The sequence below is a fragment of the Vidua chalybeata genome, chromosome 29 (assembly GCF_026979565.1).
Source record: "Vidua chalybeata isolate OUT-0048 chromosome 29, bVidCha1 merged haplotype, whole genome shotgun sequence".
NCBI lineage: Eukaryota > Metazoa > Chordata > Aves > Passeriformes > Viduidae > Vidua > Vidua chalybeata.
The window spans coordinates 1533010-1547185 of NC_071558.1; the positions used below are offsets into that span (position 1 = coordinate 1533010).

At 50.8% G+C, this 14176-nt stretch overlaps 1 protein-coding gene across 2 annotated transcripts; it reads left to right on the forward strand.

The window, feature by feature from the left end:
- Positions 1 to 4306: 4306 nt before the first annotated feature.
- Positions 4307 to 13031, forward strand: ANP32E (acidic nuclear phosphoprotein 32 family member E). 2 transcript variants are annotated; one of them, XM_053966842.1, is made up of 7 exons: positions 4307 to 4568; positions 6087 to 6236; positions 6741 to 6863; positions 7537 to 7699; positions 8438 to 8592; positions 9441 to 9492; positions 10318 to 13031. In XM_053966842.1, exons 1-7 carry the CDS (start codon positions 4515 to 4517, stop codon positions 10383 to 10385), a joined length of 765 nt encoding a protein of 254 aa, XP_053822817.1. In that variant the 5' UTR covers positions 4307 to 4514; the 3' UTR covers positions 10386 to 13031. The 2 variants fall into 2 exon arrangements, with proteins under 2 accessions (XP_053822817.1, XP_053822818.1); XM_053966843.1 differs by having other exon boundaries at positions 10321 to 13031.
- The last annotated feature ends 1145 nt before the right edge of the window (positions 13032 to 14176 follow it).

Genomic DNA, 14176 nt, shown 5'->3' on the forward strand with positions numbered 1-14176 from the left:
CTAAGGACAGTCAGGTGGGTGTCTGTCAGCTCGGGAGCTCTGCCACAGGCTTTTAGCACAATAAAACATGGGACTTTCTCACTGATTTATTTTCCTTGGCTCACCAGGATTTCCAGGAGTCATTGGGATCGTCCCTGCAGGGCCACCTCACCCTCATCATCCTCCTCAGCTTCCTGGGTCTCCTGCTATGATGCCCAGGCTCCTCCAAAGGTACTCTGGGATTTCAACACTCACTCAAAGTGTGTCCTTCAACCCAGGGAAATCCAATTCTTTCTGAAGCAGCGACTTTCCAAAACAATGGAAAGATAACAAGCCCTGCCAGGCAGATAACAGCCATCAGGGACCTCACCAGCAGCTCTGACCACCACTGATGGCCTGGAGAGGCTTTCCAGGACGTTTTCCTGTTGGCATTCAGTGGGACCTTCACGGGGTGCGAGCAGCCAGGCTCCTCCACCCAAATATCCTGTTCCATAAAACCCTGGAATGGTTTGGGTTGGGATGAACCTCACAGACCAGCTGGTTCCACCCTCCTGCCCAGGTTCCTCCAAAGCTCCATCCCACCTGGCCAACCTTTTCCCACAGCTGGAGCTCTCCAACATCCCAGGAGGTGGCCAACTTCCATCCTGCCACGCCCTGCTCACCTTTTTCCCTCGTTCCAGACACGGTGGCTGGGATGGAGACCAGGACATTGTCAGGTGTTGATGATGACATCCTCTCCACGAGGTGTTGTCTCTGTTCCAGAACTGCTGAGATGTTTTGTCTGGAGGTTTTGGTGGAGGGTCGGTGCCGCCCCGGCGGCGCGAGCACGGAGAGCTCAGCAACCCTTCAGTCCTTCCCTGTTTCCTTGGATTCTGCTGTAAATAAGAACCTCTGCCAATAAAATCCCCAACACCTGGTGCACGGTGACTCATGGTAAATAATCCAGAACTGGAATAACAAATGCAAACAATGCATTCAAGTGCTTGGCCCGTCAGCAGGATCTTCTTGAGCCTCTAAAACCAGCCAGGAGCTTCCAACTTTGTTTCTTCCAGAACTGCTCTTCACACTGTTTATTTTCCAGAAACTCACACAATATCTGGGTGTGATGAGAAGCTGGATCAGAAAACCTCCCACCACCCCAACCCCCCCCCCCCCCCCCATGGAGAGCAAACTGTCACAGAAATGGGTGGTTTTGGTCAGGAAATCAGAGTTAAATTCCTTTTCTGGGGGGAAAAAATGCAATCCCACACTTGGTGCCTATGTTGCTTTTCCTTGGGAGAGTTAGCAGGAAGGAGAGATGGAAAATTGGCCCAGGTGTACCCAGGTAAAGGACAAAAGATGTTGAGTGAAGCCAAGGGATGTTGAGTCAAGCCAACAGGAGATTCACAGTGGTCACAGTGCCCAGAGCCCTCAGATCCCTCCAGAGCCCGGGGGAATCTCCCGAGCCGCCAGAGCAGGTACGACCCATTCCCAAGTTATGCAGGCCCCCAGCTTTGGAAAGAAGAAAACTTTTGTTTCCTGCGGAAGGTAAAAAGCTCGAAAGGGGTTCAGAAGCGGCGGGAGGAGCGAGACCGGATGCGCTGCCTGGCAGTGCCACCTCCTGGCTCTGTGCTGCCATAAAGGTGGATTGAGAAAGGCCAAGAACGCCCCGGAAAATGATTCAGGATCACACAGCAGTGAGATTTCCAACCCTGGAGTGGAGCAAAAAGCAATTAAAGGGAAATAAAAGATGTGGATGAAGGTTATGAGTTTATTTCTAAAAATCATCCCTCTAATGCAGACCCAGAAAATAAACCAGTTTGTTGTTATTTGGCTTAACCATAAATTGAATCACTCCCTTCCAGAGCAAATCCTCAAACCAAATCCTCACCTTCCAGCAGCGTTTTGGGACAGCAATGTCCTGACACAAACACACCACGTGTGTGACAGCTGGACATGCCTTCTCTGCTCCCAAACATTCACCCAAACCTCTTTAGTCCCCAAATGACACCATCCTCCTGGTTCTTTCACAAGTTCCTTTCCTAGATTTACCCATTTCCCCTCACTCGGAGAGTGGTGGTGGCTCCATGGCCACTTCTCCATGAGCAGCCACCCAGCTCTCCTGGCAAACCCCTGGGATAAGCAGCTTTAACACAAAGAGGATTTTCCCTGCAGTTGTGAGAACCTTTCCCAGTTACCTCCCAACAAGAAGCAAGCACAAGGCTCTCCAGGTCTCTGGTGTTCTCCAGCAGCTCCTTATCAAACCATCCCAGAAATATTTTCTCCATGGAGTTTACACAAAGCTGGAACAAACCCGAGATTCTCATGTTGGGTTGTGTTTTTGTTTTTTTTTTTTAAATTCTGTCAACAAGTTGCCAAAATGTCTCCGGTTATTTGTGTCTCCAAAGTTAAAAGAGTCAAGATGTAAATATTTAGAACTGCTTGTCCCAGAATTGTCCTGCCTGGGCATGAGGGATATCAGTGGCTCGCAGGCTCTTTTCAATGATCATTTTCCGTGAGAAAAGCTTCAATAGAGAAACACTCATTAATTATTAATTTTAAATAGGAAAATAATTTCCATAGGGATATAAATCCCCATCTATCCACCTGGGGAGATCTAAATTACATATATCCAACTAGAGGGGAATATAAATCCCATCTATCCACCCCAAGGGGGTTATAAATCCCATATATGCAACCCGAGGGGGATACAAATCCCGTGTATCCACACAGAGTGAGATATGAACCTCATACATCCCCCCCTCGAGTGGTTCAGATTTTAGGAACTGGGCTATTCCCCAGATGTGTGACGCCGCCCCTCTCCGACGCATTGGCAGTGCTGCCGTCAAGCAAATTAACCAAAAATAACATAAATTCGCAAAAGCTGTTGTACCCTACGGCGAATGAGACCGCCGTGCGTCCCCGGACCGCCACTCGCGACAGCGGCTGTGTGACCCCCGCGGGAGTGAGGGGATGCGCCAAACCCCGCAGGGTCCCGTCCGCACAGCACCGGGGGTGCGAACCATCCCGGGGCCCCCGCGGAACACGGAGCTGCGGGGCAGGGAGCGGCGGGGGCGGCCCCACGGGCAGACCGTTCCCGAGGCCGCGCGGTGGGACACGGCCCCCGCAGGAGAGCAGGGCCCGGCCCCGCGGCGGCCGCGACCCCCGGCTGACACAGAGCCGCGACCCCCGGCTGACACGGAGCCGCGACCCCCGGCTGACACAGAGCCGCGACCCCCGGCTGACACAGAGCCGCGACCCCCGGCCCGGAGCGGCTCCCTCAGAGCCTCGATCCCCGGCCTCTGCCCATCCCAGAGCCGCGACCCTCGGCCCGGCGCAGCTCCCTCAGAGCCGCGACCCCCGGCTGACACAGAGCCGCGACCTCCGGCCCGGAGCGGCTCCCTCAGAGCCGCGACCCCCGGCTGACACAGAGCCGCGACCCCCGGCCTCCGCCCATCCCAGAGCCGCGGCCTCCGGCCCGGAGCGGCTCCCACAGAGCCTCGACCCCCGGCCTCCGCCCATCCCAGAGCCGCGACCCCCTCAGAACTGCGAACCCCGACCCCCGCCCGTCCCGGAGCCGTGGCCCCTTCAGAGCCGCGAACCCTCAGAGCCGCGACCCCCGATCCTCGTCTATCCCAGAGCCGCGGGCCCCTCAGAGCCGCGATCCTCTCAGAGCCGCGACCCTCTAAGAGCTGCGACCCTCTAAGAGCTACGACCCCCGACCCCCGCCTGTCCCGGAGCCGCGGCCCCTTCAGAGCCGCGACCCCTCAGAGCTGCGATCCTCGCCCATCCCAGGGCCGCGGTCGCCTCAGAGCTGCCGCCCCACAGAGCCGCGACCCTCGGCCCCTGCCAATCCCAGAGCCGCCACCCCCTCAGAGCCGCGGCCCTCTCAGAGCCGCGGCCCCCTCAGAGCCGCGACCCTCTAAGAGCGGCGACCCCCTAAGAGCTGCGGCCCCTCAGAGCCGCGGCCCTCTTAGATCTGCGACCCCCTCAGAGCCGCGACCCCCTCAGAGCCGCGGCCCTCTTAGATCTGCGACCCCCTCAGAGCCGCGACCCCCTCAGAGCCGCGACCCCTCAGAGCCGCGACCCCTCAGAGCGGCGCCCCCCGATCCCCGCCCACCCCACAGCCGCGACCCCCAGCCCGGCCCCGCCCCCCGGGACCGCCCCCGGCCCCGGCCCCGCCCCGCCCGCTCAGGGCGCGCGCACCCGCCGGCCCCCGCGCGCCAGCACAAACCCCGCCCCCGCGCGTCCTGACGGGCAGCGCGCTCGGCCAATGGCGCGGCGCCCCCCGCGCCAATGACGGCGCGGAGCGAGGAAGCCCCGCCCCGGGGCGGGGCGTGGCCGGGGGGGGGCGCCATGCGCCGTGTCATGGAGGCGCAGTGTGCGGGCGGCCGTTGACGGTGCCGGAGCTGCTGCGGAGCGGCGCGGCCGGGGCGGCCCCGGCGACCCCCGACCCACTCCCGGTGCGCTCCCGGCGCCCGCCGCAGCCGCAGCGACCCTCGCGGCCGCTCTCGGCCACCCTCCCTCGCCAGTGCGGAACCGCGGGAGGGGGGGCAATGGAGATGAAGAAGCGCATCAACCTGGAGTTGCGGAACCGGGCCCCCGAGAAGGTGAGGGGCGGCGGGGCCGGTGGGGCGCGCTCCCCCCGCCCCGTTGGGCCGTCGCTGCCGCTTCGGGCCGCGCAGGCCCGGCGGCACCGCTGCCGAATCTGGGTCAGCCGTGGCGCAGGGCCCGGCGGGGCGCGGGCGGCGCTTCCGGCGCGGCCCCGGGACCCGCGGCCCCCCCTCATTCCCCCTCCGCCTCCTCTCTCGGGGTGCCCCGAAGTTCCCGGGGGGCGCGGCGGCCTCGGCTTCCCCCGACGTTAATCCGCCGCTTCCCCCGGCCGCAGTAAACAGGTCACGGCGGCGGCCCCGGCCGCGGCCCGTCGCTCATCCCGGCGCCTTTAATTAGTATAATTAACGTTGTTTCCCGCGCCCGCCGCCCCGCCGGGCGTGCCGTGGGGTCCCGCTTCCCCCCCTCCCCGCGCTTCCAACTTTCCATTTCTTATGAAAGAGCCAAAAAAAAAAAAAAAAAAAAATTAAAAAAAGCCCCGAACCCCAGGCAAGGCGGGAGCGCACGTGCGCGGCGGGGCCCCGCGCTGCCCCCGCCGCCTCCCGGGCCCCACTCGGGGCTCCGGAGCATCGCTCCCCACTTCTCCACCGGAGAAAAACCGGCGCCCGGTTCACCCCAGGAGTAAAGTCCTGAGACGTTCGCTTTCCCTGACCTGGCGCACGTGGGTTTTGGCTGGGGAAAAAAAAAAAAAAACCTGCCCAAAACCGTTGGTTTAACGCGCCCGTGTTTGCGGGTGGCAGGTACACGGAGAGGCCTCGTCGCGCTGCAGCTGCTGGGGATGAAGCTGGGAACCTCCCTCTCTCCCCAGCAGCTTGCCTTAAAATTTGATGTCTGCATGGAATAATGGGCGTATTTTAATGAAAAAATAAAGTAATAGTGGGAGGCTGGCCTCGTGCTGCTAGGGGTCTGCAATACTCCCAAAATTTTGGTAGTGTGCGGGGAAAAGAAGTGTCACCTTGTGTCTGTCCTTTGCCAAGTGGATGTTCCACTGTAGATAAAATAATTTCAAATTAATTGGCTGCTTCTTGTTGTTGCTTCTCCAAGTTCGTGACCTGTATTGATTATTAAATGGCTTGGGCACAAGGAAGTTATTTATTTGGGCTCCATTAACCTCTAGGATTCTCTGGGAAAATAATCTGGAGTCAGAGGGTTTTAGGTTCAGAGAGAAACTGGTTTTATGAGTTTGGTTATGCGCAGTTAAAGGAGAAGCCAGCAGTTGGTTGGCTACAGTGCTTCTGTGGGGAGCTGTACCAGTGTACTCTGTCGATGGAGTTTTGGGGTCAGGTGGCAGTTTTTGCAGAGTTTAACACGTGCTTTAGAGGACGGGAAACTGCATAATTTTTAAATTAGGTGGGTGATTTTAAATTAGGTGTTGGTGATTTCAGGGCAGAAATCTGGTCTGATTTTAAATGAAGCCCCAAACCTGCAGCCACTGTCCAGTCCCTGGGGTGGCTTTCGGGTGAGTGTGGGAGTTCACTGCTGTGACACCCACACGTGCCTCGCTGGCCTGTTTGCAGGTGACAGAGTTGGTGCTCGATAACTGCCGGTCCAGCAACGGGGAGATCGAAGGGCTCAACGACTCATTTAAGGAGCTGCAGTTTCTCAGCATGGCCAACGTTGAGCTGACGTCGCTGGCCAAACTCCCCACGTTGAGTAAGCTCCGAAAGGTGGGTATCTCCTGCCTGCCAGCGCTTTGGGATGGCAGAGTCAGGGGTGGCAAGCCGTGGTGGCACATTTCAGCACTCGTGGTTGGACTCGTGTGGTGCTGAAGGTGCTTTGTGAGCCTCTGAAATGTATTTTTAAGGACCGAAATTGTTTCGGGTGTTTTATGGCGAGTTGGGTTTGGTCAGCGACTCTTGGGGCAGTAACTGCTTGGACATTGTGAAGGTCCAGCTGAGCAGGGTGCCTTGGTAGGAGGTTCTTGGATCACTCATTGCTGGCAGTAAACTCCAGTCCTGGTAATTTAAAACTGAGGTGCCCAAACGCATGAAACTCTAAGGAGCAGTTTATAATTCTCAACTTAAAGGAACTTTTTGACAGCTAAAGCTTGTTACCTTGGGTGAGTCTTCAAAAGTGATTACATTCTTAAAGGGAGAACAATTAACAATGATGCAGCTGAATCTAAGGCTGAAAATCTATTTGTTAATTCCTTTTTTTTTTCTGTAAAATAGCTGGAGTTGAGTGACAACGTCATCTCTGGAGGCCTGGAGGTCCTTGCAGAGAGATGTCCTAATCTCACATATCTCAATCTAAGTGGCAACAAAATCAAAGATCTTGGCACTGTGGAAGCTCTTGTAAGTATGAAGTGGGAGGGGCTCTGGGGAGATGGAATAAGTACTATTTTTTGGCAAGAACCCTTAATATTTTTGCAGTGGATTTGCACAAATGTTCATCAGTCTTGTGGTTGGCCCAGTCTGATGGACTCACAGGTGCCATGGTTGTAGGACAGCATGTGTAACCCCACTGCTGGAAAATGTGTCAGGAATGGGATGTCCCAAATCAGAGATGGTTGGGCTTGTTTTGTCTTTGAAGAAAAAGTGGCCAAGGTGTGTCGTGCTGAATCCCCTGTGCTTGTTCGTTAAGGTGTGTTTGTCTGATGAGTTTTCATTGAACTCTGAAGTGACTCAGACAGGGGTGTGATACAGCCAGGAGTGGGACAGTGAAGCAGAGGAGGGAGCTGCCAGTGGTGATCCATTCACCCATTTTTCTGCATGATTGGGGTTTCTGTCCAGAACTGGGCTCTGCAAGCATAACTCAACCTCCAAGGTTTGGGAGCTGTGTGGGAGTTACTCCACATGATGCCTTTGGTGGGGATTTGGCTGCTGCCAGCAACTTGGACTGAACTTTGAGGGAGAAAAATTGTGACTAGAAATGAGGGATGAGGATAAAGTAAATTCTGTTATCCTTGGGTTGTGAGCCTGCTGTATCGGAGAGCACCACAGGAAAAAACAAACCATTTATTTTCAGCAAAATCTGAAGAATTTGAAGAGTCTTGACCTGTTCAACTGTGAGATTACAAACCTTGAGGACTACAGGGACAGCATCTTTGAGCTGCTCCAGCAGATCACATACCTGGATGGGTTTGATCAGGAGGACAACGAGGCACCAGACTCAGAAGATGATGATGATGGTAACTTCCTGAAACAAACTGGGGGCAGGAATGGGATGCTGGAATAAAGGTCTCCATGTAGTGTGGGGTCTTCCTGAGCACACAATGCTGCTCATGCTCCTGAAGAGCAGAGTCCAGAGTGTGTTTGGTATTAATGCACTGATACAGAGCATTAAGATAAATCTTAATAAAGATTCCAGTCCTGCAGAAGCTGCCTGGGCTTAAGGGAATTGGACTAAAGATACTTCTGCAAAGACACAAATATTCTTGTTGCCAGCAGTAAAGCCCTTTGTGCCACTGAGTGATACAGAGCAAGGGGACATGCACACTATTTTGAATTTAAAAATTGCAATTTTACAGGGTTTCATAATGGTTTCAGGCCCCTGTTTCAGTATAATACAAATTTTAGTTCCAAAAGGACACCTGGTTCCCTTTGGTCCCAACTTGGTTGCAGTCCTTAAGGGGGCTGTTAGGGATGGCAGGAGTTTGTTTTTGTAGCTGCTTCAGACATCAGGAGTTTTGTCTGAAGCTTGTGATGGAAAAGCACTTGTGAGTCTTCCTTAGAGAAAAAAATGACAAAATTTAACTTGGTTACAATGATGGTAATTTCCCATGTGTTGCCTGGATTTAAAAAAAAATAAAAATCCCCAAATCCTTCAGGGAAAAAAAAAAACTATTAGGGCCAGCCCAGCCTGCTATATTAAGAGAGGAGTGAATGGAACTGAACTTCTGGTCTTTTATGTGTGTCCTTCACTGCAGAAGGGGATGAAGATGATGATGATGATGAGAATGAAGCTGGGCCTCCAGGAGAATATGAAGAGGAAGATGATGAAGATGATGGAGCTTCAGATTTGGGGGAAGGTGAAGAGGAGGAGGAAGTTGGTCTTTCATACCTGATGAAAGAAGAAATTCAGGTAAAGTTTGAAAATGCTGCCAAAAGCAGGAAGCAAAGAGAAGCTCCTGTGGGGTTCTGTGGTTACAGAAAACAGTTCTGGTACAGTTCTCAGAGTGCAGAAAACAGCCACCTTTCAGAAGGTGATGAGTAGAGTTCTTGTAGCTATAAACTGGTCACACAAATTACAGGACAGCAGTAAAGCCCTGGGTCCTGCTCAGATCCTCCCCTCTGACATCAGGAGAATGTTCCTGGTGTGGGCTTTGTGCCCCAAAGCAGCACCCCCGTTTGGGATTGAAGGCCCCTGTGGCCAGCCAGTCTTTTGACAGGAGTTTGCTTCGTGTCAGGGAGTTAATGTGGAGTGGGTTTAATTCAAATATTCCAAGGGCCAGCATCAGAGGCTTGTTGCCCCATTTTGACTTGTCACACTCCCCTGTGTACAAAATTCCACCAAGCAGAGGGATAGAAAAACAAGACTTGGGCTTGTCGAATTCTCTGGAGCTGATTGTTAATTCGTTTACATTCCTCATCTATCAGCTTTAGAACAAGACAAAAAAACCAACAACACACTTACTGGTTTTCACAGTAACTTGGGAAGAGTTAGGCACCTTTTCCTCCAGGCCCTTACTGACCGTGGGTTCAAAGGCAATCTAGAGCTGCTGGCATCTCTTTCACAGTTAATTTTTCAATAACTTTGAGCTGGCTTAAAGAAGTGAACAGTGGGGAAAAGCAAAGAATTGAGCCTCTAGGGCTGATTGATGCCCTGCGGGGGAAATTGCAGGGAATTCCTGGATTTCTGCTTGGGATCATTGTGGAAGCAAGACTTCAATAAACAGCAACTGTAAAAAATGTCTCCCAATTTTTGTACAGGATGAAGAGGATGATGATGACTATGTTGAAGGAGGTGATGAGGAGGAAGAAGGTAAGTGCTCAAGTATTGAAGTTGTGACTGAAATAATCAAATCTCTATAATTCTTTGTGGGTTTGGGACCTGCATGCTAACACAAAAACAAAAGTAAAGCAAAAGTGAGGAAGAAACAACAGTTTTCTGAAAGGAAAGACACTATCAGCTGCACAGTTGGAAATTGTTCTTCATTGTGGAGAGGAGTGGGGCTCTGCTGTGCATCTTGTTATTTACATACATTGAAAATATTCCTCAAGTGCACCAGAGTCTCTGCTGGCAAAGCCTGGCAGCCAGGAGCAGCTGGAGCTTTCCCTTTATCCAGCTTCTCCACAAGCAATTCTGCTACAGGGACAAAGTTCTGTTTGCAAGAAGTGGCTTACTGGAGTATTTTTAATAAGTTTTTTTCATAAAAAATTCCACGTCTTTGTAAAGGCAAATCCCAGAATTTCTCCCCAGCTGAGCTCCCATCTCCTCCACATGCTGGGCTCAGGTTTGGGAGCAGGATTTTCCACTTGCAAAAACAGTTATTTCTGAAGGATCAGTGTGAATTCTTCACTTTGTACGAATGCAGCCCTGGAGTCGGGATGGGCTGCTGGCCAGGGGATGGCTGCTGGGGAATTAATGGACTGGCTGGGGCAGCATTGCACTGCGTGCTCCCACCAGCAGAGCGCACAGCTCACCACCCAAATCCGGCCCTTTGCCACAGAAAACTCGGGGATCTTGTGCAGGATCCTGTGCTGGAGGTGCAGGGATGTTCTGTCAGGAACATCCCATTCCCCTCCCCTGGCTGTAAGTGCTGTGTGGGCAGAGCATAACGGGCTGTGTGCATCCCTCTCTCCTTAGCAGAGGGTGTCCGAGGGGAGAAGAGGAAACGAGAGCCCGAGGATGAAGGCGAGGAAGAGGAGGATTAATTTGCAGGACCAGACTCTCCAGTTACGGAAGACGCAATAGTGATTATGCAGCTCTGTATGTCCATGTACCATAGATGTCCTGACAGAAATCCTATGTTAACTTTTTATAGCAGAAGTGTGGTTTTACTATTCCTGCCCCTTTTATCATTCCAGATAAGCTCTGATAGCCCATAGGGAACCTTCTGTAGAGAACAATTTTCAGCCCCTATAATCACTGAAGCCATTGGCAAATTCCCCCCACCAGACTTTTCTTTGGAGCTCTTTAATTTCGTACAATCTTGCTGTGTTGGTCATTGTTAGCCCTGAATCCAACCCCATGTCCCATGGGTTTAATATTGGGAGTTTTCATTCAGGATCTTAAAGTTTTTAAGCTTAAAAAGCTGAACTGAAAAGTGCTCTACAGCGAATTCCCCACTCTCTTAAATCAGTTGACTCTAGGCCAAGTTTTCCATGGATTCAACTGGAAACCCCCAACTAGATGATACCTGAGTTTCAGTTTTTTAAAAGGTGACTCCTGTGATTTTTTTTTTTTTTTGAAGGCTCCTCTCTATTTTGGGTATTCCAGGGTAAAGCCTCAGTGGGTTTCAGAAGATGTTTTTGTTTTCCTGCTTGCTCCAATGTTCAGTGTTTGGAGTATTCACTAGATTCCTTCAAAGGTGTATTTTGGCAAACTGAAAGAGTTGTGATCCTTTAAGGGTTGCAATCCATAAATTTTCTCCCAAGTCCGTTGTCACTGCAGGTATTAACGAAGCAATTAATGTGTAGTTTTAAACCTTTTTGCCAGAAATCTTTGTTAAACTTTCACTCACTTTGCTCTTGCATTGTCATTCTGGGAATTCTGCACCACTCATGGCTATAAAATGTATAAAATAGATGAAATATGCATTTCTGATGCAGAAGTGAACGGGTAACTCCTCCAAGCGTGTTGTTTTCCACCCCCCCCCAGCTTTCCTAGAACTGTTGAAGGGAAGAATGAACCCAAGTTGGCCCTTCTCTGCACATCACCTCTTAAACTGTTTAAATCTGGCTGTAAAACGCCTCGTTTGTGTGTAACAGTTGGGAATATTTGGTGGTTTATGTTGAGTGGCTGCAGAGACACGTCAGGAGTGAGCATGGGGGACGTGCAGAGAAGCTTTTTATCTAGCAGCCTTTATAATTCCTAATCTGCCCCAATGTATCATCTTTTCCTGTTGGAAACAAATTCTGACTTCTGGCATTCCTCCTTCAGGCGTGATCTGGGTTTCACACAGTGTAGTCGTGGTATCACACTGACTGACATTGTCTCACGTAGGTCCTGAACCAAATATCACACACAGCTTTATTCCAGAGACTTATTTTTGTATCTGTCCTGGCTGTCAATAGCTGCCAGAAACTGGGGAGAGCCTGCAGGTGGGAGGAGGGAAATTCCTGGGCCTAAGAGAGTCGGTCCCTCATCGCCTGGTTCCCTGTGGATGTTCCTTAGGAATTTCACACACTGGTTCAGTGTGACCTCCAGCTCTTCGGTGGAGTTTAGATCACGCAGGGTTGAAGTTCTGCAAAGTGTGTGGTTTTTTTCCCCCCCAACTAGAGCCTTAACTCTGGGTTTCTCCTGTAGCTGTGTAGCGGGGCCGAACCTTCCCGGCCTCGAAGCGGAGTCTGGCGGGCGGTGGTGCACTCGGGAACAACTGACTCCTTGGGCTTTTGTGTTTTTTTTTAAGGGATATCTCTAAAGACACTAGAAAAGCTGTGGTGAAACTTCCTTTGCAGCCACAACCAAGTCCTGTGTTTGTGATGAGTCCTGGGTGGGTCAGTGCATGGTTGTCATGTCCTGAAGGCTCTGGGCGAGGCACTCGCTCGGTGCTCAGCTTTGAGAGAAAAAGTGTTTTCCCATCCTTTTGCTTCTTGTCTTTAGATTGAAACTTGTTATTTATAAGTGTGTACGTTAGAGCACCTCCATGTCAGGGTTTTACTTAACTCTCTGTTACTGATGCAGATAAAATTAGTTTTAAATGGAAAAAAAAATTAAAAAAAAAAAAAAAGAGTCTATTTTGATGGATTAAAATAATGTGGGTAGTGGGCTTGTTTGGATAAGCGAGTCCAGCTCCTGAGACCAGACAGACTGAGCTCCGAGGGGTGACAGCCAGACTTCCCACTTCCCAAACACCCGCAGTGCCGTGCGTCAGCCACCACGTGGAACCTGAGCCCCTCAGCAACCCAAGAATCTGTCCCAGTGTCACCATCCCCTGTCCTGTGTCCTCCGCTCGGCATGCAGCAACAGCGTTTTTTAACGAGGAATTCAGAGCCTCCAGATAACTTTTGAAACTTTTTTGCTTGGTGGGTGGTCTTTTCATGCAAATACGTCAGGGTGGGTTTTATATTTTGTAGAGGTTTTGTCCTATTTTAATGCTCTTTGTATGGCAGTCTGTATATAGTGTGGTTTGGTTCCTTCTCCGACTCTTTCCTGAAACTTTGGAGTAACTGATTTTGTGCAACTGTGTTTTGAATAAAGCCATGACAGTGTTAAATTAAAGACAACAGCCCTGCAGCACTCTTCTGGTAACTTTTAGTTGTAACAAAACATGTTTCCTCCCCATGTGTGCTGTAAATTTTAAATTAAAAAGTTTTCAAACCGAATTATTTCAAATAAATTGAGACTATTGTATTGGATTACTTCTCGGGGTATGTCCACCTGTGGGAAGGAATGGAGTTAAGGGAATTTTCTTTCCAGTTGTGTTTAAATGGGGTGGAAATCTGCAGAACGGTGTGTGTTTCTGGGGATGGAACTTGGACTTGTGGTACTTGAGTCCTTGGTAACATTGGAACAGTCGAGGAAGAATGTTCTGGAAAACCTGAATGGTTCCCTGAGTGTTTCCAGGTGAGTTTAACACAGATGTCATAGACATCCAAGTCTGGGTGAGTCTTGAGATTTGCTTTTCACAGGTCCTGCCTTGTGCCTGGCAGCCTGAGCCAAGTCTGCTGCTGAAATATTCCTCACACAAGAACAATGTTTTAAAAAAAAACCTGCTGCTCCTCCCGAGCTAGAGAAACCATTGTTTTATCTTGGGATTAGTCCAGCATTCCTGGCAAAAATCCCTTGGATGCACTTGAGAAAGCCCTTGGCAAATAGGCTTTTCTGCTGCTGGATGAGCAATTAGGCAAGAAATGGGTGGTGACTTTCTGGGATATTTTATTTAGTTTTAGAGGGTGGAGAAGAATTGCTGTTCCAGCTGAAGCCCCACACCTCTACCCTCTGCACCCATTTCCCACTGGCTCTGGGGCCAAACAGCGACCCTGAGTTTCAGGATGACTTTAAACACGTTAAATCCATCTTTTTTGCGGCTGCAGGTGGGTGAGGTAAAACCAGGCTGTCACACGGTACTTTGACGGCAAAGGAGAAAGCTCAGGTGGTGTGTGGGCACATCTTCAAAGCCAGGAAAAACCTGCTGTGTGGCTGATGGGTTCCTCAGCTCGTCATGACATGTGTGTGTGAAAAATGCATATTTTATGATTGGCTTTTCGCAATAGTTACAATGAATATTATATGTGTAATGTTGGAAAGTTATGCTGTATTAATTCTCCCAAGTAGTGTGTTGAATGTGTTTTTAGGTTATAACACAATGTTAAAATAGAAACTATACTATGTAAGATACTTTTTAACTAGCTCAAGAAAGAGATGAGATAATCAAGGAATTCCTCGCACAAAGGTAACAATTACAGAAACCCCTAAATTTTCCAGAGGAGAGGAATTTATGGCTTTCCTTATCAACAGAAACGAACTTCTTCAAGCCTGACTTAGACTCGAAGGCGCCTGG

Coding starts and splice junctions, on each gene's coding strand:
- ANP32E (XM_053966842.1), top strand. CDS start 4,515: ATGGAGATGAAGAAGCGCATCAACCTGGAGTTGCGGAACCGGGCCCCC. Junction 4,569..6,086: donor GGAACCGGGCCCCCGAGAAG/GTGAGGGGCGGC, acceptor GCCTGTTTGCAG/GTGACAGAGTTGGTGCTCGA. Junction 6,237..6,740: donor CGTTGAGTAAGCTCCGAAAG/GTGGGTATCTCC, acceptor TCTGTAAAATAG/CTGGAGTTGAGTGACAACGT.